Source organism: Parus major, chromosome 1, assembly GCF_001522545.3.
Source record: "Parus major isolate Abel chromosome 1, Parus_major1.1, whole genome shotgun sequence".
NCBI lineage: Eukaryota > Metazoa > Chordata > Aves > Passeriformes > Paridae > Parus > Parus major.
Window position 1 is genome coordinate 65,020,171 of NC_031768.1, and position 22,019 is coordinate 65,042,189.

At 38.6% G+C, this 22,019-nt stretch overlaps 1 protein-coding gene across 1 annotated transcript in view; it reads left to right on the top strand.

Moving 5' to 3' along the window:
• LOC107203037 (coiled-coil domain-containing protein 169-like) overlaps positions 1-17,949 on the top strand; it is a 28,864-nt gene extending 10,915 nt beyond the window's left edge. Inside the window, 6 exon segments of the mRNA XM_033514063.1 lie at positions 8,316-8,356; positions 8,358-8,409; positions 8,604-8,657; positions 11,969-12,045; positions 14,915-14,955; positions 14,958-17,949. Of these exon segments, the coding sequence (XP_033369954.1) occupies positions 8,316-8,356; positions 8,358-8,409; positions 8,604-8,657; positions 11,969-12,045; positions 14,915-14,955; positions 14,958-15,016 (324 nt within the window). The 3' untranslated portion in view covers positions 15,017-17,949.
• The last annotated feature ends 4,070 nt before the right edge of the window (positions 17,950-22,019 follow it).

The following is a 22,019-nucleotide window of genomic DNA, read 5'->3' on the forward strand; positions in this document are numbered from 1 at the left end:
TCTGAACCACAGCGCTGGAGGTCTCCGTTTTAACTTCCCCTGCCCAAGTCAGCGCATAACCCCTGTGAGCACTGTGTAGAGACCACTGAAATAAGGATTTAGGGAGTGAGCATCCCACCCCTGTTGCAGTGCACTGAAGCGGTTCCACTCCTGGTCTGGTTTGGAATCTAAGGCTGATGCTGACCACAAGGGGGCACTTGGCATTTAAGCAAGTGCAGGGAGCCTTTCTTCGCCTGCCCTGACGCTTTTATAGGATCCAGGTGCATGTTGCATGGAGAAGTATGCTATTCTAAATAATTTTCAGGTATAATTTTTTGTGCAATGTATGACTCGTGATACCAATCTAAAATAAGTTTCCTTTATTGATACCAATCTAAAATCAATTTTCAGTTCAGTAAAACTAAGTATTATTTGGTTTTGCTGCTAATGAGTTTAAAATGATATGCTAAAGATTCAGTTAAGTCACCTGATGAATGTCAGCTCCTCGTCTTGGAGGGAAGGGGGCTTATTTTCTAAAAAAAATTAATTTAATTAAAAACATCAGTAGCATGGGTTGGAAAAGCCTTCTTGTGTCACTTTTTTTTTTCCTGCACGACTGACAGATATATTGCTTCTGCTCTAAATCATGGAGAAAAATTAAAGAGGAAGCAAATTGCCATAAGGATCCTTAGTCTGCATGAGCAGGGCTCTAATGAAAACAACTTTGAGCTTCTTGATGATGTCATGGATTTGTCACCTTGTCTGTTGTGAAATGGTTGTTAGAAATTGTCACCTCTGTTGCCACTGAGTAGGACAAGTCAAAAACCAGAATCTTGTATGGGTGGCTTTAAAATTCACTGGCAATATCTTTCCATATAATTTAATTTTCTTACAATATTAAGCCAAATGTGTAACTTCAGTCAAGTGAAAATTAAATGGTGGAAAAAAGAGAACTGGAGAATAGGTGTACCCTTTCTGAAAGTCTGGGCTTCATCATTGCTGGACACAAGATTAATCTGTCTTTGCTCTGAGAGTGAATCAGGCTAAGCACCATAAAATTCTGTTATATAAAGGAAGTATTCATTTAAAATCTCAGTGTCTTTTTGCTTTTTACCAGCTTGCTCAGAGTGGTTTGACATGGATGATGTAAGGATGATTAAGGATCTTAAATTCAGGTTAAATGCCTTAGTCAGCTTATGCCTTCTTTCAGCCATACAATGTCCCTCTATTCAAGGCTTAGTAGAAGAACTTGTAATGAATCTATCTTTAAAAAAAAAAAAATTAATTCAGGATTCAGTTAAACTATTTCTATAAAGCTTCTCCAGAACTTAACATACTGGTTCATCCTGGAGTTTTGTTGACAATTTTTTTGATCTGGGGGAAATCTGTGTAGCTGGGAATCTCCTTCTGGTTCTCTTGAGCTCTCACTGGTCCTTGCTTTGTTTTCAGGCTTTTTCATGATGTGAGAACTATGCTATAAGTCAGTGTTGCTGTATGCCTTAAGTTCTTTTGTGTTGTTTTACAGTACGAAGCACTAAGCTGATTATACAACCATGAGCACAGAGAATTGAAACTGTTTTGGTGAGATTTTTTTCTTCATGCTTCCCACAGAATTCAGGAAAGGCAAATTCAGCTCTTAATGTTTTGGCTGGGTTGATATGCTGTTGTTTCTCACTTCTTGATTTGTATTGATGTACAGCAGCTAAAACCTTCAGACATACAAGGACTCTGCTAGTTCCCATATAACTGCCTTGAAGGTAGGAGTGGGAGATAACTTATAACCAATGCTGGCTAATGTAGACCTCTAGAACGTCTCTGAAGTTTTGTCTTTTAAAGTTTCTTCATGCTTGGTTTTGAAATTGCATTCTTTAGTGTTTGGGGACTTGGGGAGGTCTTTTAGTTGGGTAGGAACATCTGTGTTACGAGATTTCCACAAGAACTTCCATACTACCATACTGAGCTCTCTGTCATCAATTAGGTTCATGGATGCAGAAATAGAAGTTCTCAGGCTGGGTTAGCTCAGTAAGTTTTCTAGGTATTAGCTGTGAGAAAGGCAGCTAGATAGGGATTCAAGCAGATTGCATATTAGAGATGGAAAACCTACAGCAGGTTGGTAAGAAAAACCCAAGAAGTGTGCCTGAAATCCTGCCTTCACTGCAGAAATAGACATGACCTTTCAGTCTTTCTCACTTTTTCCATCTCCCTCCATGCAAATATTTGTGTTTCTGACTCACTGACTGCCTGGCTTCAGTAATTGTCTCAGCACTGGTTAAGTATGATGGTGGCAAGGGCATTCTCAGGCTATGAGATATGAGAATGCAAGCTTCTTGGGGAAGCAGAGAGCTAAAATGTAACTCAGCTAGTTTATTTCTGGGTTAAATTTTAGGCTATTAGATAGAGGAGGCTTTCTTCCCCAGGTAGTATGTGTAGGGCATCCTTGCCAGGTTATGCCCTGTTAGAGGGATGACCACTGGGCAACTTTGTGTTGAGACTCCATGAAGGGTTTCAGCAGCAAACCAGGCAGCTCAGTTCAGCTTGGTCTTATGGGCAGGCACATCAGCAACAGCTCAGATGCCTCCCTGTTATTTGACAAAAGCAGATGTGAAGAATGTAAGACATTGCATAGACTGCTTTATTAGCACTAAGATGCTAAATTCTGCCTGAAGTGCAATTGCAACTCCAGTCCTATTTTGATTCTGGGCTTCCCAATCTGTAAATCGTGAGTATTTTATAGATTTCCTATTTCACAAGAGATTTGTCACCATGGGATTATTACAATTTATGAGGCATGTTTATTACAATTTTTGAGGTAACTGTATACTTTTAGTCATGTTACCAACCTATTTCCGTCTGCTTGCTCATCAAAAGCAGTGTAATGCATGGTTTGTTTGCTTGCATTTGGATAACATCCTTGCTCCAGAGCTGAATGAATGCCCAGGCATCTGCAGTGGACCAGCTGCATTGGCAGCAAAAAATAGACAGTGCTTCTGAAAGGACTAACAAAAAAAGATCTAAAAGTAGTTTACTTTGTAAGTGAAAGAACTCAAAGAAATTAGATGAGTACCATCACTGAGGAGATACCGAATTGCTCTGTTGTAAGTAACAGCTGCAGCACCAACTCTTGCTGTCTTACATAATGATGGACAATCTAGTGAAGAAATAAACAGTGTGTTGTGGATTTACATAGAACAAGTCAGGACAGCAGCATGAACTTTTGTGTTTACTGTATTTGAGCTTACTGTGGTGATACAAAATACGTAGTAGGTAGTCTTTGTACAAAAGATTTTGTACAAAATATGTTGTCACGTGGTTATAATCTTTAATGTGCAGTGAGGTCAAGAAGGCAAAAAAATTTAGTTTCCTAGTTCAACAGTGCTGAGGTCTTCTCTGCCTTGTTTAATTCTGTAGAGACACTGATGTTGAAATGAAATAGCACATGACCCTAGTGGAATTAAGCCAAATCTCTTTAATCTGCAGCTTACTTTTTCTCCTTAAATTGGCTAACATTGCCTGAATTGACTGTAGGAACCTTCTGTATTTGGACAAAGATTTCATCTGCATCCAAGGTACCTCTGCTTTAATTAGGAAAAAACCCTGCAACTACCCCTCAAGTCTTTTCATGTCTCCAGTATGTCTGTTGTAACAGATTAAAGTTAACAACAGTTAAATCAGGGGAAAAATACTCTTCAAAAATGCAGCTCTTCTGTATCTCTTTTTTTCTTTTGAACAGTGGGAGGGGTTATTCTCTCCCAACATGTTTTAAAAGTACTGTGCCTTTTGCTATGCTCCTGCAAAATCTTGAGTTTAACAGAAATTATTCCTAGGGAAATCTTCATGAAACACAGAATTTTTAAAATTAAAAATAAAATTTGGAGCCAAATAAGTAACATGTTATGCAGAAAATTATGCAAAAGAATAAAAGTTGCAAAAATCTGCAGATGCTAGAAAAGACTGGAGACTTAAAACAGGCAGATGTAACTTTTTTACCAACAGCAAGCATTCATAAACTCTTTGAAATATAAACCATATATGGATGCTGGCCTTCAGGACTTGAGACTAGCATGATAAATAGGGAAAAATATAAAAATTCCCATGGAAAAAGAAGGGGAAAATGTTTTGAGAATTGTTATCTTGTTTCAGTGCTTACCAGGAAAATCTGGTCAACAAAGGCCTAGCAAAGCATTAAGGTCATGAGAAGAAATAACAGATTATTAAGGGAATGGTCAAGTAATCAGTACAGAAAGGAAAGGATTCATCTGTTTTGACTAAGGAGGTGCTTGTGTTAGAAATAAAAAGAAAAAGAATTCTGAAAGAGATATTTATTTTACACAGGGGACCTGAGCAAACAAATGGAAGAACCTGACTGACTAGGAATGTAGTAACATTGATAGCAAAGACATGAAGGCATAACAAGTATTAAAGGTACACACTTGCCAGGAAAGCAGGAAAGAACAAAACAGAGATAGACGTGGTATGTAGCAGATGTGAGAGACTTTGACAATAATGTTGTTGATTCTTTTTTCATCAGCTGTTTGGATGAATTCATCTTGAGGATGGATTGGAAAACAAAGTTTAGTCACAATGGTATTGGGAAATAATATTGAAATGTTCATTGATACAAATTGACTCTCTTAAATATTTTCCCTTCTACATGTAGCTGTTTACCTCATTGCTAGGTCTTTTAATTCCTACTATAGGCAGTTACAGGTCTTATTACTACAGTCAGCTGAGTAAAGAGATGTGTATCTAGATTTATTTGGTTGGCATCTTCAGTGGAATAACTGTGTAAGCAAAGAGTCTTGAAGATGTTTCAGTGCACAGTAGCCTGTTACTGCTCCAGAAAGTTGTGTCTTATGTAATTCATGTGTGATATTTGCCACATGTGAACATCTTGGACTCTCTAGAACAGCTCAGATGGAACTGAGTTGAGCTCCTTAGCTGCTTAGCTGAGTGTATAACTGCACATCATTGATTGTCTTCACTGTGACTCTTAGCAGGAATTCAGTTCACATTTGGACACTCAAATGCAGATACACACACCTCAGACTGAATCTCATCCTTCCTGTGAAATATACATATAAATATAATATTTGGATGGATGAATTTGGATATAATATTATAAGACTACTGACAGAAATTTTATCATATGTTAGACTAGTAAGGACTAAAAACCAAGTGCTAATAATGATAAGGCAGAAAACTCAATGAATAATTAATATATTTTATCAGAAAATAGCAGATAAAAGGGTCACAGTGCTATTTTGATTTTTAAAATCTACAAGAGCATTGCAGAAAAGCCAGTCAAAAAATCTGTCAGATCAAGTGATCATAAATTCATTCACTTTAAACTAAACATGTATATATTGCCTAAGTTTTAAGTAAAGGCGGAAACAATAAAATGCAGGAGAAAGGAAAAAATAGCTAATGTCAGTAAGTGCTTGGAAGAAGAAATTACAACAATAAAATCCTAAGGAAAACTCAAAGAGATGAGTATGCTTAAAATGAGGAAAATGGGTAATCCATGTCTCAGGATTCTGAAAGAACTGGCTTGTCACATCACTGATCTGATAACAGGTAGTTCTAATAAACATGTGCACATTGTGTGCATTGGAGAAAAGCACCTTTTTTCAGTTTTAAGATAAAGAGAGGAATAGTTGTTGCAAAGTGAAATTGAAGTATGGATATATTAAAAGGGGCTCATGGTGGGCAAACCTGTTGACATTCTGTGATAAAACAATATATTTGTTGTCACTATAAATACAGTAATCTTGTTCACTGTGACCTCTGATAAAGATATCATGTCGCATGGGAAGTGACTGATTAATTTGGAGAAAATGAAAATGAGTAGATTTGTTAAAGGAGTAAAGAGCTGGCAAATGGAACATGATAGCAGTGATTAGTGAAGGAGTCTGCTGGGAGAGTACAAGCAGAGGTCTTCCAGGACCAGGTTTATGATGAATCTTAATATTTAATGCATGACCTTGATACACAAAGTAGAATTAGATTGTGATATCTCTCTCCTGAAACCAATTATATAATATAATTGGGATCTGGATGTGGTTTAGAAAGACAGTGAAGGCTAGATTATTAAAGAGGTGAGTAAAATTTAATAGTGTATACCAAAGGATTTAGAAAATAGTAAAGAAATTATGTTTTGAATTGAAAATCAATACAACTGCAGAGGAGTATCTGGTTATTCTACCTGATGCCTTGTTGACTGTGAGCCATCATTGTGGAGCTGTGCAAAAGGAAAATGCAATCCTAAAATTTATATAGGTAAAGAAATAGAATCACTGTTATTGTTCAAGGCAGTGAGATGGGTTTTGGAGTACTGTATACTGTAGGCCAGTTCTGTTCTCCAGCCACAAGAAGGTTGAGCTCCAGCCTGGTGTACAAAGAGGTTACTGAGGTGATTCAATGAAAGGACAGCCTGCTGTGTGAAAGGTAATTTTTGCAAGTTCAGCATAATCATCCTAGTAAAATGAATGTGGAAAAGAGATGCTCATGTCTTCAGTCTATACATGCAGGGGACAAACACCAGGGAGGACGAACAGTTATTTACAACACATTCAAGTACAATAACAAACAACTGTAAACTGACCTTGAATAATAATAGAATTATAGAATGTTTTGGGTTGGAAGAGACCTTAAAGACCATTTAGCTCTAGTCCCCCTGCCATGTGCAGGGACACCTTACACTAGATTGTCTTGCTCAGAGTCCCACCCAGCCCCGAAGACCTCCAGGGATGTGGCATACACAACTTCTCTGGGCAACCTGTATCTGTGCCTCACCACTCTTACAGTAAAAAATTTATTCCTAATATCTAATCTAAACTTATTCTCTTTCAGTTAAAAGCCATTACCCCTTGTCCTGTCACTACATACCTTTGTAAGAAGTCCCTCTCTGTCTCTCTTGTAGGCCCTCTTCAGGTACTGGAAGGTGCCATAAGGTCTCCCCAGAGCCTTCTCTTGTTCAGGCTGAACAACCCCAGCTGTCTCAGCCTGTCTTCAGAGGAGAGGTGATCCAGCCCTGTGATTTTTGTGGTCCTTCTCTGGTCCTTCTCTGCTGCAACAGGTCCAGATCCTTATCTTGGGAGCCCCACAGCTGGATGCAGTACTCCAGGTGGGGTGTAAAGAGAGCAGAGCAGAGGTGGGCAATCACTTCCCTCAGCCTGCTGGCCACACTTCTGATGCAGCCCAGGACACAGTTGGCTTTCTGGATTGCAAGCCACATTGCCAGATCATGCCAAGGTTTTCATTTGCCAACATCCCCGAGTCGTCCTTCTAAAGACCACTCTCTATCTATTCTCTGGAAAGGATACACATTCTCTCTAGACTTCCTATTATCACTAACATACCTATAGAAGATTTTCTTGTTGCCCTTGACATCCCTGGCCGTGTTTGATTCTGTCAGGGCTGTAGTTTTCCTAAACTGATCACTGACTGTTCAAACAAGCCTAGTATTCCTCCCAGAATACCAATCTATGTTTCTACCCTCTCTGACCCACTCTGGGCTTCCTTCTTATGTTTGAATTTGTTCAGGAGCTACTTGTTCATCCACACAGGCCTCCTGACCTGTCTGCCCAAATTCCTCTTTGTTATAATGCAGTGTTCCTGAACTTGGAGGGTGAAACTATGTTAGAGACTTGTATAATAATGTCTCTATTGGATGGAATGGATCAAATTATGAATGGGATTATGAAAATCAGTTTCCTTTGTTAGGAGTAGAGGAGCACCTGCTTGGGTATGTGGTTTACTTCCTTTAGACAGCAAGCAAAAAAAGCAAAGCCAGTGCCAGCATTGTTACTCATTCCAGTTGCAGACAAGGTAGATGGCTGCACACCTAAGGCAGTCTCTCCACAAAGTACTGCTTCCTAGCCAAATTGGTGTGAGTTACCTTTGATATCCCATGTGGCTCTTCAACCAGACCAGCAGCTCTCTCAGCAAGTGTTTTGAAAATGGATGTGCTCATAAGATGTGAAATCTTCCTACCAAAAAAGAGCCACAAGGGGGAATTTGGTCAGAGCAAAGGAGCAATTCTGACTGGTCACCACAAGATGACTTTGTTAAAATGCCAGGGAGCAGCAGTGTGGAAAACTGTACTTGCATCATTTTAACACAGTGGAAGTGTGTTATGCATAGCTGATAATTGTAGCATATGCTTAATTGCTTTGGTCTCTGCAGTGTGCCAGCCAGAAGCATGAAAACAAAAGATGCACAGGAAACAAAAAGAATGACAAACATCATAAAGCTTGAAGAATAGGGACCATGGTGATGACATCTTTATATAGAATGGAAATAGTTTAAAAACATTGCTTTATTTACCATAACCACAGGGTTCCTTGAAGAGGGTTCTTAAACAGCTGGAAGAAGAGAAGTCTCCAGAATCAGCTAAAAGACTATGAACTTAGACTGGAACAAGAAGCAAAGGTTTGTAATCACTCTATCCCTCTAGACTGTAAAAGCTGTTATGTTATGTGACAGACACTGTGTGGAACACACAGTAGAATAGTTTCACAAAATGTGTCACTGAAGAAAGTCTCTGCTGTATATCTGAATTTTCTGTATGATTCAGCTTTTAAAATTTGTGCTTAATGATAACCCATATATCGATTTAACTGTAGGCTTACCACGAAGCTAATGATGAGCACCGCATGTACCTCTCAGAGATCTTACAGGTAAGAAACCCATGTGACTCAGTAACTTTTAACGCTTTCTTAATATAACAACAACACATGTTAATGCCATTAAATCAGGATGTTCTATCATTTCATTTGTATACCAAATATGTTACAAAGGCTGCTTTTTAAAAATTTAAAACCCATAAATTGAAAGACTGTACAATTTATTTTAAATACTTTCTTTTTGCTTTTGTCTCCATTGGAGTTTGTGTTCCCTAGCATAGTAAAGCGCCCATAACTGGGAAAACTGAAGCAATTTTCCGATGCTTGGCCATCCATTAGTCACAAGAGTGCTATGCAGTTGAACAGAACAGAAGCAAATTATCAGCAGCAGTGAAACCCACCTTAAGTAGTAATAGTTCCTTTTCATATTTCTCCTTTTTTTCTTTTAAAGACAAGCTATCTGACCAGTTCAGAATGAAATACAACACATATTTCCATTAACTTCGTAAAAGAGGGATAAGACACCTTGTTTTGGCGAAATCACAGGTTAAATTTTATTGCTGCAAATTATGTAATACATGGAATTTTATCCTACAAACTGGAGAAACCTGTAAAGGAATCTGTAAAGATTTACAGTACTTCTTATTCTAGAAAAGCTCTAAATTCCTAAATAATGTCAAAGTAATAGCTTAGTGTGATATTCAAGAATTGCTGCCACTGAGTCCCTTTCATAGCTAACTGGGGTAAAAGCCTGTAATTAGCAATGTTGCCATGTGTTTGCACAGTGGGCAACTGATTCCCTTACGTGGTTCATTGCTACTTTGGGAAATCTAAAAGAATTGCTTAAATGAACTTTCCAGCATGAAACCAAGAAAAAGCCTGGGAAATGCTCATGATAACTGTTAATATCTTTACATTAGCAGTGAAACTGAGAACTTCTGGAGGAAGAAAGAAAATAAAAGCAGATTTTATTACTGAACATGCTAGTGAGAGAAGTGCCTATGTTCAGCTCCCTGTAAAAACACTTAAATATTTGTAAAACACCATTTGTAGTGAAGTATATGCACTGGCATGTTGCATAGTGAGGCATTGGGGTCTAGGATTTCGGCATCAACTCTCAAGGTTAGTGCATTATACTTTCAGCAATTACTTATTTACTCTCATGATTTCAGTATCATATGAGAGCAGAATAATCTTCAGATTAATATTCCTACCTTTAGTTCTCTAAAAATCAATAAGCCATTCTAAACTAGGTGTAAAGGAATCATCTGTATTCTCTGAAGAAAGAATCATGTGTAAGGTGCAAAGTATCACATCTGTTTTAGGTTAAGATGAAATTAATTTCCCCAGGGACTTTTCTGTCCCTCCTCCTGAGCTCTAAGCAGAGCCTAAGTGAGTAGCTTTCATTAAACATCTACCTTGTACATTGCTGATCTGAGCAGGGCAGTCACCCCCATGTCTCAGCTACTGTGTGCAGTTTTGAGCACCTCAGTCTAAGAAGGGCATCAAACTACCTGAGTGTGTTCCAGGGAGGGTGAACAGTGTGGTGTGGCCCCAAGGGCAAGTTTTATGAAGAGCAGCTGAGGTCACTTAGTCGGTTCAGCTGTGATGAGAGAAGGCTGAGCAGTTGACCAGATTGCTGAGCAGTGACCTCACCCCACACTACACCTTCCTCCTGGGGAGCAGAGAAGGGGAAGATGCTGATCTCCTTTCCGTGGTGACCAGTGATAGGACATGAGGAAAGGGAATGAAGCTGCATCAGGGGAAGTGAGATTGAACATTAGTAGAAGGGTCTTGGTTGAAAGGGTGGTCAATCACTGGATCATAATCTTCAGGGAATTGGTCATAGCACCAAACCTGTCAGACTTCAAAGAGCAGCTGGATGACACTAATTTTAGGTAGTCCTGCAAGGAGCAGGAAGTTGGAATTGATGATCCATATGAGTCCCTTCCAACTTGAGATATTCTGTAATTTTGTGGTTTACTGTTGATTTCAGAAGGATCAGTGGTTTATGTTCCCTACAGGTCTTCTTCTGCCATGACTTTGATTTGGCTTTTATATTATTTTAAAATCTGTATATCTCTTTTAACAGTTCACTTTAGCAATAGAGGCAGAAGTAGATGTACATTCAGTACAGACTTTCAACTGTATTAAAATATCAATGTTCTAGAGTCTGCACACTAATATTGGTTGCGGTTAATTTAGAAGGATTTACCCATAGGCTAACAATTTCCATACCTTGCACAGTAAATATGCCACAGGGTATTGCTATCCTGTGACAACAATCTATCCTAGTGACACCCTCTCACTTACAGAGGATGGATGTAGTGTTCTTTTAAGCCTTTGCTTTTTCTCATTATGTTTGTAATTTTTTAATAGCTGACAGTAAGAAAAAAAATCATAGAATGAAAGATTTTCTGGTAGGTATTAAAAAAATACCAGGTGTTTTAGGTTTTTCGTGCTTTGTTTTGGATCCCTCCTGAAGCCTGTGGCAGAAACAAAGATGCTTCTGAGCAGCCATTTCTTTTATTTACCTTTTTATTACTGAGTGCTTATATACTTTTCTTTTATATTCTGAGTGCTTTTGATGTTTTTCTTGTCTGGTCCATAAGGATGTAGTCAGTTTTAAATTATAGTTTTAAAATAAATTAAAAATTAAATAAATATTAAATAAAGTTAAATATTAAATAAATTAAAAATTTCACAATCTTGAGAACTCATACTAGAGGCACCAATGGCTTCTGGTGTATTCTTGTTTGCTTTTTTTGTTTTGTTTTTAATCAGCAAAGCATTGGTTTGGGATTGGTGTCCACAGATCTTAAAGGCACTATCTGATGGTGTTCAGAAATCAATGTGAGAACCAAGCAAAGAAGAACTATAGTGGTTCTTTAAAAAGACATTCTCTCAGGTTAGATTTTTGCCACAAATTGTTGCTAGCATAGTGGAATCTGACTTGTGACTGGGATTTCTTTGCAGAAAAGGCCCAGGGTTATAGAACGCTACAGCTGGAAATCTGCTTGTACAACAATGGCTAATTTTAGTTGGGATAGGCCTGGAGTAAACTGTACCAGCAAAAAGAATGCAATGGATAATAACCATATATACTAGCACTCTATATTCATATAAATTAAAAAAAACAGTGAAGGCAACCTTGGCATTGCTCTTGCCTTGTATGTCACAGAATCACATCTCCTCAGATATGATAAGGTGATAAATTATACTAGCCATCATCTTTAATACTGGAGTTCCTCAAGTACAAAAATTTCTTGCCTTTGATAAAGTAGATCTGTGCAAATCCTATTTACTTCTGTAACTGTGATTGTGGCTATGATTTAACTTGTTTTATAAAAATTTGGCTATTGCAGGTCTCAGCTAAACTTAAAATTATTGAAAGGCAACAAAAAGATGCTGTGACTGACAAAGGAGAAAAACTGATACTGAGGTAAATTTCCTTTATATTCCCTGTTTTTTGGTTTATTATTTTTTGCTAAGTACTATGTTTTGAACATTCCAGCTTTCTGTTCATGATAAATATCACAGCATAATCCCACTGACATTACTTAACATAATTTTTATATTGCTTTTCAATCAGTTTTATTTAATGCAAATGTTGAAATCATTTGTTTATACATATGTTTAAATCATTGTTCGACAGACTTCTGTTTAGTTATATGGATTAGACATATAAATTTGAAAACTGTCTACCTGCTCTGAGATATATAGAAATAAAATTAATTTCTGATTATAATACTCATGGATAAGCTTGAAATTGGAGATTTATTTTTTAACTGAACTGAATAAGTTAAAAATATAAAGTGTGAGGAATATAGGGAGTATATATCAAAAGTTTGTTGGACCCAGTCACGTGCCTCCAGTGAGAGGTGCCTACAAAAGTGTGGAAGTAAGCAGATATAATACTTTGAAACTCTCCCAAATACTTTATATTTGGAGACTTCCTAAGCTAGTATGGTTTCTATGTATTTAGCATTTCACAGTCCTATATTATCTCACTTATCTATATTATTAAAATGCACATACACAATATATATTTGGATCATCTAAAAATGTAATGAGTAAATTATAAACATGATATTGTGTAGACATATTTGCTTACCGGCCTTTTCCTTTCATTCTGTGTAAGCACAGGATCATAGGATTTCATAAACTGGAACAGTGAATCTTCCTGTTCCAGGAGAGGGTATGAATAGAATATGAATTAATGCAGTACAATATGAATTCATTTCTATAACTGAAGTTTCTCAATACATAAGAAGCACTGTGTGGGTTTGAAGTGCCCCATATGCCGCTGTATCACTTCTGGCCCTGGTGATATTTAACACTGTTCATATGGAGAAGGTCAGAAAGCTAGAACCAAGAGGATTCACTGCCTCTGCAATGAGATTAAATATCATCAGCCAGATACAGAGGTTTGCTGAGGGTTAGCACTGATCTGTTATTATGGTGTGTTTTTTAACAGTCTATTTTAGTGTACCATTACTTACACTGAAATTGATGACAATGTCTTTCTATATTTTTCTTTATATCAAACAAAAGAAAATTAAGTGTAAAAGAAAATAAAGTATCCTGTAACTACTGGTATCAGAAGATGTGTGGTGTAACAAAATATATATCCCTTTTCAATCCAGTTTCCCTAAGAGGATTTATTTTACTTTTCAACGTTCTTTAAACACATAAAGATAAATATTCATCCTTTAAAATGTCCTTAGTATAAAAGGACCTAGCTTTCAAATGATTGGCTTTTATAACCAGTGACTTAGAACTTTCAGGACAAACTTTGATCTTTGCTGGCAACATGAATGTAAGAATGGAGATTATTATCTGTGCATTAAACCAACACTGAAAACATTTTTGGGTAGTAGTTGTGAACACTCATTGTTGATGCATTCAGTTTCCTGGCCATCCCAAACAGAAGCAAGTTCAGCAGTTCCTTTTTGTGGTTATTATAGAACAAGAAGATAGGCTACCTGACAGTTGGAAGGACATGGATGTCTCAATGTTTTATATCTCTGATGCAATTTGAGCAGCCAATTTATTGTCATTCTGAGCCTTGCTGTTCCACTGAGACTTTTGGTGGGGCTTATTAGCTCAGTTTCAACACTGCATTGCTGCAGTTATCTGGCTTCTAAGCCTGTAAGTACAGCTGGTTTTGGGTGGAAGAGGTTTTGCTGCCTGCAGAATTCCACACAGGCATTTTCTGTTTGCTTTGTCCAGCAATTTCTACAGTTTAATCAATTGGTTTTGAGTAATCGACTCCTTTGAATTTGAATAATTAATTATCGAGCACACTGGGGTCTTGGATTGTGATCTTCCAGCTCTGAGTAGAAGTAGCTCCATATCTGTATGGGGACAGTTCTCCTTCCCAAGACCAAGACTGCTTGTAAGAACTGAAACAAAGGATGTGTCAATCCCATGAAGACTAGTGAGCCCTAGGTTTGACTTCATTGGCTCTTTCCCTGCGAATTTGAAACTTATACAGATACCATCATTGTAGCTTCTATCACATACCTGGGCATCATGACAAATGTAATGGTGTGATGTGGTGATGTATTTTCCTTCAAAATGCCTTTGTTTGAGAAAGACACTGAAATTCTGTATATTGTTGTTAGAGTATGTAAAGTGCTGCCTTTCCTCTGCAGTAATGAACAGGAAGAGAAACAAAGGGATGTTGCACAGGAGCAGAGAGGCAGGCTTCTTGATCAGGAGAATGACCCTTCCAGCTTGGGGAATCACCCTTCTTTCCCTGGAGATTTTTTTACATTCCCACTGATTTCTTAGAAGATCAGTATGGAGCTCTAGCTGGTTTCATGTAGATGGTGTATGTATCCATGATAAGTACCACTTCAAAAGTCTGCTGGCAGCATCTCCTGCAGGCATTTCTGGTGATCATGGGCTCAAGAGCCTGGCTCTCCCGAGTGGAATACCTGCAGAGAGCTGTAACTACATCTACATGAAGTGTTTTCCCCTTTTCTGGTGGGAATTCTTTAACTGATGAAAATGTCTCTGTAGCCAGTTATCACTCTCCTAGTGCCAATATTTAGTATTCTGTTCTTGTTCTTCAAATGACATCACTTAGGTAACAGGAATCATGAGATGAAGATTGAGTTTGCAGAATAATTAGATGCTCCGCTAACCTGCGAACCTAGAAATACACTTGTTTTTTTTCATTTCTCAGGTTTATTAATTCACAGTAGTAATCAGATATGCAAATGTAGAAAGCATGCACATTTTTAGCAGTTAAAACTTACAGGCAATGTGACATTTGCTGACTAACTTCACCCATTTTATTTCAGAGGAAGACACAGTGTTCCAGGAAACCCAAAGATGGTTTATCCTCAAAATGATCAATTAAAATTACTGTAGGAGTGAACCATCTTCCACAACTAAAGCATTGAATTAATATTAATGTCAAGAAGTTCCAGTCACTTTTAAAAAAACTTAATTTGACTGAAAGTTTCTAAATTGAAAATGAAAGTATTTGTGTCTTATTGCAATGCCAGACACAGATTGGAATGTCTTCTTGGCTGCCTTAGTGTAAGTGTTCCTCTGCCTAATGGAATTTCTCTTCTAGTTGCCATCTTTGTACTGGTGATCTCTGACCCTTTCCATTCTGCTTCATATCAGTGATTCTGAGTGTGAGGGTGTTGGAAGTCTTAGAGAATATTTAATGTCTTTATACACTGTGTAGATCCTTGAACTATACAGACACGGAAAACAAACAACCCTCTAGCATGTTTGACCTCTCAACCAAGAAGAAAAAGGCAGGCTGATGCAACCTGAAGTATTGTCTAAATATAACTTTTTTAAAAGCTCGATTTCCACAGATCCTGTGTTGACTACCACTTTCTGTCTGCATGGTTTGGAAGCAAAGCACCATTTCCAACTGCTTTAATCACTAGTAATGGATAGAAATGACAAAAAATTGAGCACTTTTTATTAAGGACTACCTTGTGTTCATCAAGTGTTGTTTCTTTTAAACACTATATATGAAAAAACACATATCCTGATATTAGTATGTTGCTCTTTGAAATTTGAACTCTCAGATGAGCCCTTGTTTCCACACTCTCAGGGTCATAAAAATCTCTGTCCTCTTCAGTGGCATTGATCCTTGTATTTTTAGGGTCCACAGTAGTGCCAGTTCTAAAAGTCATCTCTTCAGTGAAAGTAGAACTCCTTTGTCTTTTTGTTCTTAAGTATGCAATTATTGATGAGGTTTTATTACCTACATTTTAGTTATTAAATATGGCAAAATTTTTTCAAGTGGCAATGGGAAAATGTTTTGGTAATGAAGCCTCAGTCCTCTGGGTTACATCTTAAAAGCTCTTGGCAGAGCAAATGTGGTTGCTTGACTGCTCTTTATTATTTTAAGAGCATTCCTAACTCTTTGCAATAAAGTTTTTTTGCCTCTTTTAAGAGCAGTACTAATAGTTCCTTATTACTGGCAGCATTAAAGTGACACTGTCATTAAATTCACAGTAAAAGAGAAACTAATAGTGTAATTCTAAAATGCAGAGAAGAAAGACCTGAAGCATGGTACAGCATATTCAGTATGGAAGTCCCATTTTTTTCTCCCACATAGTGTGAAATTCATTACAGATACTTGTCATGTTACCATGATGTACGTGCTATAATTCTTTCATAAGCAGGGTGGTCTGCCTGGCTGGTTTTTTCCTCACAGCATAGCACAGCTGGTTAGGTTAGCACTCTTCTGTTTGTGTTTTTCACATGAAAAATTTCCAAATGTTCCTTGAGCTGCCGTTTGTCATTGTGGTGAAGGAGAGGGGAAAAATCTCCATAATGGTTCTATTGGCATCAAATACAAGGGACATCTGCAGCATAAAGAAGATCCAGTTCTTGGATTAATGCAGCAAACATTTCCTACTGCTGTCTTAATCAAATGTTAGTGCACTCAAGTCTGGTCTGTGTAGCACCTCAGAGTAACTGGAAACACTGCGCAAATATGACAGAGTATTTTTTTGCAACAGGAGACTTGGATGCTTTCCTCAAGGGTAGTCCTCACTGAGGACTTAAAAAGAGATGTTTTTGAAGCCTTTAAAGAGATATTTATTGGTACAGGAATGACCTGGGAGAAGAGCAGACTATGTCTTATTTAGTCCCTGTTTCACCTTGCCAGGAACAATTTGATTTGATTCAGGATTTGAAATGCAGTAGTATGATAACTAATTGCTAAAACATGTGGCATTTGACCATTCTAATTGTATGTCCAGCTGTAATCTCTTTTGTGAAAAATGGTTATAGTTCTGTACTCATACTCTTTGAATTGCTTAGCATTTCATTTCCTTCCTGGTTTTCTGAAAATAAGGACGAACCTGATAATGAAATTTGACTACTCCAATTTCTTTGCAACAACAAAAAGAGAGTTTTTGGTTTTAAAAGTGTAGTGTCTCTTTGGATCTAAATAGCTTCTAGCTTTCACAAAAGAAGTAGGAATTTTTTGTTTGATTTGCTGGGTTTGGGTGAATGAGTGTTTTGAAATTCCTGGACTTACCTTGTTTGGGCTTTTCTTACTCTTTTGTTGTCCTGTGAAATGCAGTTTTTTTACATTTTCAGCAATGAACAGTTAGATATTACCTAATATTATTAGGCTTTATATAATAACTTCTATATGAATATTTCAGTACATTTAGGATTAATTAATCCTTCAAAGCATAGTATGCAGTATTATTTTAGGCCTAGAAGACAGAATCAAGAGCTAGGTTTATTTAAAGTGATATGGGAGTGTAGTGATGTCTGGTTTTCCCCTGATTCCACAACAGAGTGATCTTTTGTAATTCTGACAACCATTTTAAGATAAAGTCTGCCTCCTCTTAAGTCTTTGTGCATCATACATGGCACTGAAGGAATCTGAAAGCAAAAATGGGAAACTGAATTGCTGACAGTTGTGGTTTGTGATTGAATGGAGCTAAACATCAGAAGAAGACAGGATCAGAGGTGAAGGTTTGAGTCTGGCCAAACTTCTTCCTTCAGTGTACTTGGGATTCCAGATATACTGATTGTAGTGTGTAAGTAGCTTTAATTCACAGACTGGGAAATTTGATAACCTAACATGGCATTTGAGACTATGCTTCCTTTACATAGTTATTCATGTAATTCCACTAATTTTAGATGAGTCATGATTTTGAGGCAACTAAGGCATTCTAAGTATTTAACCACAGTGTTTCTGGAAAATATAAATTTAGAATCTCAAATGCTGGTAAGCACACACTCCTTATTTAAAAAAAAAAAACAAACCTTTTATTTTTTTCTTTTAAAGTTTCAGGATTATAGATGGTATTGAGTCATGATATTTGTTTTTAATTAATCAGTGTACCACCAGTGTACTGTTCTTTGATGGAATAAAATTAAAATGTTTATTGTACAGGCATTGACTGTGTGGCTGATTATTATGTAATTACGCAGCATAACCACAGGCTGCAGGGAACTGGAGTGATGAGTTTCCTCATGTTCAGGATGTCATTAATAATAAACAAGATATTTTGTTTCTTAAATACTTTGTTTAATGGGTTCTCTGTATTTAAGCTGACTAGGTGGTACAGCTGACAGTTTCCCTGATTCCTATGATATTCCATCTCCACTGGTAAAGATGAAGTGTATAATTGAGCCTTAATACATTTCCAGTAGAGGAGGATGCTGTGCAGGCCTTTTTACAAATGTGATTGACACAGTAGCAAGCAAATAAATAAATTAATAAATAAGCAAGCGAACCTCTGTGTTATTAAGCTTCTGCTGTTTTTGCCAGACTGGTGTCAAACATAAACTGTACTTTGAACTAACTCTAGTTGTAAGCAGATACAATGTGCGTGGACTAAAATTAGAGCTAATTGCCACAGTTTTGTCTCTTTATACACAGGTGTCACACTAATGGCAGACAGCTCTAGTCTGGATAATGAGGCTTTTCAAAGGTGGCAGTGCCTTATTTACTTGGCAGATCAGTTTAACCCTCTCTTCCAAAAGTAAAAACATTGGATTTAGTTCCTTAAGCTCCATCTTAGAATCCAGTTTTTCTGTACTTCTCTAATCTGTGCCATAAACTACCAGCTAAGAACCACGTAGAGTTCAAATGAGTCTTGTGTCTACAGGAGTAGCATGCAGGTGGGGCCAGGCTCTTCCCACCCTGCATGAGGTGGGGCAACATGTTCAGGGGGCAACTCAATGCACCACCCCACAGAAAGGGCTCTCACAGGCTCCTTTTCTTGGCTGGTGAAGTTCCTGTGCTCTGGTTCCTATGTAATTTCTCACCCCTCCCTTTGTTGCCTGGGAGATGAATTCTGCTTCAGGAACCCATCTGTAATTTGGGAAGTTTCAGTATGTTTCTGGTGCTGAGAAGTGACACAAAGATATATACACCAGTGCTGGAGGGAAGCCAGCTGGTAAAACCACAATGAATCTAAGTAAGTCTGACCTAAATCAAATGGGTTTCTTTTTGTCTTACAATGAAGATGGATAATATTGGTGCTCTGTTGGTGTAGAAACAGACTGCATCTGACTGAAGAGATTTACCAGCAAAGACTGATGTCAGGGTATTTCCTGATGAGCACAACCCAGTGTGACACAGCACTGTGGCACCAGTTGCTGTGCATGTCTTGTCAGAGGGAAAAATGTCAGCTCTGAAAGGAGAAGGACTCCATGGGAGATCCAGGACAGGCCTCACAACCGCACCCTACAGCAGGCGCTTCCCCCTGCATCTGTGTGATCCCTCCACACAACTAGCAAGTGTCCCGTGGGGAATCTGCTCAGGAATGATGTGGTGCAACAGAGCAATGCAGACTGGGACCAGAAAAATTAGGCACAGCTGACGGGTTATTTTGGGGGAAGGATGAAGCAACAAGGCTGTGCACTCTTGACTCATCCTGTGCTGATTACGAATAGGATACTGAGAAATCTTTAAAAAAGATGAAAAGAAGGAAAATTAGCCTGGGAATCATTTGTCCCAGTTTGCAGCTTAAAAGTCATATGTATAAATCTGAGCTAATCACTGTATACTCAATGAGTAGTCAATGGGAAAAAAAAAACCAGACACCTTCAGAGTGCAGCTCCTTTCATTCTAACAGAGATACTTAAAATGGATCAGATGACACATCAACTGGATTTCTTTCCCCTGACTAGAAAGAGAATATAGGATGACAAATTCAGAATAACCTGCTCAGCATGTAGAAAGGCAAGTTGAACCCTGTTCTTGTAAATTTCTTTATTTTTCTTGCTCTGGCTAGGGACAGTGACACCCAAGATCAGTAGAGGGTCTCAGCCAAGAAGTAATACTGAGTTGCAATTTGACTCCTTTGGGCTGATCTTTTTCTCTTGCAGCAGCCCAGCACTCAACAGAAGACCTGTTCTTTAGGTATTGAATTTACATGGCCCACAGATCTATTCTCATGTTGCATCAGTACTTACAAGGACAAATTACCTTCCTTTTTTTTCTTCCCTTTGAGTACATTTTGCAAGCTCCATGTTCTTTTGAAATCAAACCAACAAGCTGCTGCATTATGCTAAAATCCCTCCCTAAAACCCGTAGACCTCTAATATACAGGTGGGAAAATACAACCCATAGATCAATTTGCTACAGACTTTAGAAGAAAATTTGATGCAATTGTGATAGGAATCAATAACCCAGAGATCGATCCTCTTTTTGTGTCTTCCTGTCTCTTAAAAAGCTGAGTTAAGGATTTACTGATGGCAAGTCAAATTATTGCCTGGGCAAATGTGTTCTTGGAGGATTAAAATAGTTTGCAATTCCTGCCAGGCCTGCAATGGCTGACAGCATAATTTCATTAGTATAATATATTCCTAGGGCAAGAATAATTTGCCAAATACACTTAAAGTGTTTGGATGAAATCATCTGCGTTGCCTTAGGCTGCCATTAGCAATCCCTTATCAGGCCAGACCTTTGGCCTCATGGACACCTGTGCAGTGAGGATGGACACTGCTCCCGTGCCACGGCTCAGAGAGGTGCGCGAGCCCCAGGTCCTTCACTGCCTGGAGAGGAGGGGAATGGAGGACCGTATGTCTGTGCTGGATTTTCTACTCCAGACATCTGGAAGAAACCACCAATCCTGGAAACATTCTGTGTTATGCTGTGCTCATTGCTGCCTTGGCTGATATTGTATTAATACACCCAGTGGCTGGTGTTCCTGGGTGTACCCACAGACACACTGAGCTGGAAAAGGACTAGGAATTCCTCACAATACAAATCAACAAAAGGCTTGAAGGAGATAGACGAAATCTCTCTTTCCAGCCTAATCAAAATTAGAAAACAACCAACTTGATCTTGTAAAACACTCAGTTCCTTGGCTCTGCATTGATGCTTCAGTCATCTTGGGCTGGGCCTGACCCTGGTTCCCCTCACAGGGCCTGATCCCCATCTCCCCTGGCAGGCGGCTGTCCTGCCCCAGCCTTGGCTGTCCCTGTCCCCAGGGAGATGCCCCTGGTGCTCCATCCCCAGTTTGTGCTGCTCCTGGTGGGGGCAGTGAGATGGTCCCTGCCCTGTCTGCCCAGGGATCCCTTGCAGCTCCCAGTCCCCAGTTTCAGGGGTCACTGGCTGCCACCCATCCCGTCAGATTTTCACTCTTTGGTGGTGCTGACATAAATAACAATTCGCTGACTGCAGGAGTGATTTACTTTAAGCACTTTAGCACCTGCTGTTGCTCATTATGGGATTATCATGCCCCAGATTGTTCCTGGCAGCCCGGGGTTTACAGTGTTAGCACATGGCACGCGTGCAAGAGTTACCTTACAGGGGTGGTGGGTTCGTGCACTTGCCCTGTCCTCTCCACGACCCTGCTTCATGATCTCACATGTAACCGGAAGCCACACGTTTTAGACATGTGACAATCAGAAAAAAAATCTACAGTTCAATCAACATGAAGGCTTTTAATGGTAGATATCAGCACCTGACAGTATCTCATGGTTCAGGACATCAGCACGTTCTCCACCATTGGCTCATTTTGTCACAATGTGGATATCATTGCAATTAGCCTTTCCTAAGAAGAATAAGAAGGATAAAAAGATGGAGCTTGTGCGAAAGGCTCTGCAGACATCTGGCATTTCATGCTGTTCCCCTGGGCTGGCATTCAGTGGGGGAAGTTATAATTGTTTCTAGGGCACGTATTCCAAAAATCTTGACAAAAATAGCTGTCTCACTCCTGGTAATCTCCCCTGCCTACTTAATTGTTTAAATTGCTGGTTCTTCTGATTTCTGATGTCTGCAGCACATCCTTTCTCACTGCAACATTTCACAGGGCTGCAGGCTTAGGGCTTCAACTTGTTTTATTAAAGTTGGTCACCTGCAGCCTGAGCCATAGAAGAAGGGTTCAATTATTATTTTCTGGCCTGGTAACCATCTGCTTCCTCGTGCCAGTGCCACAGCGGTGCCTGCTATGT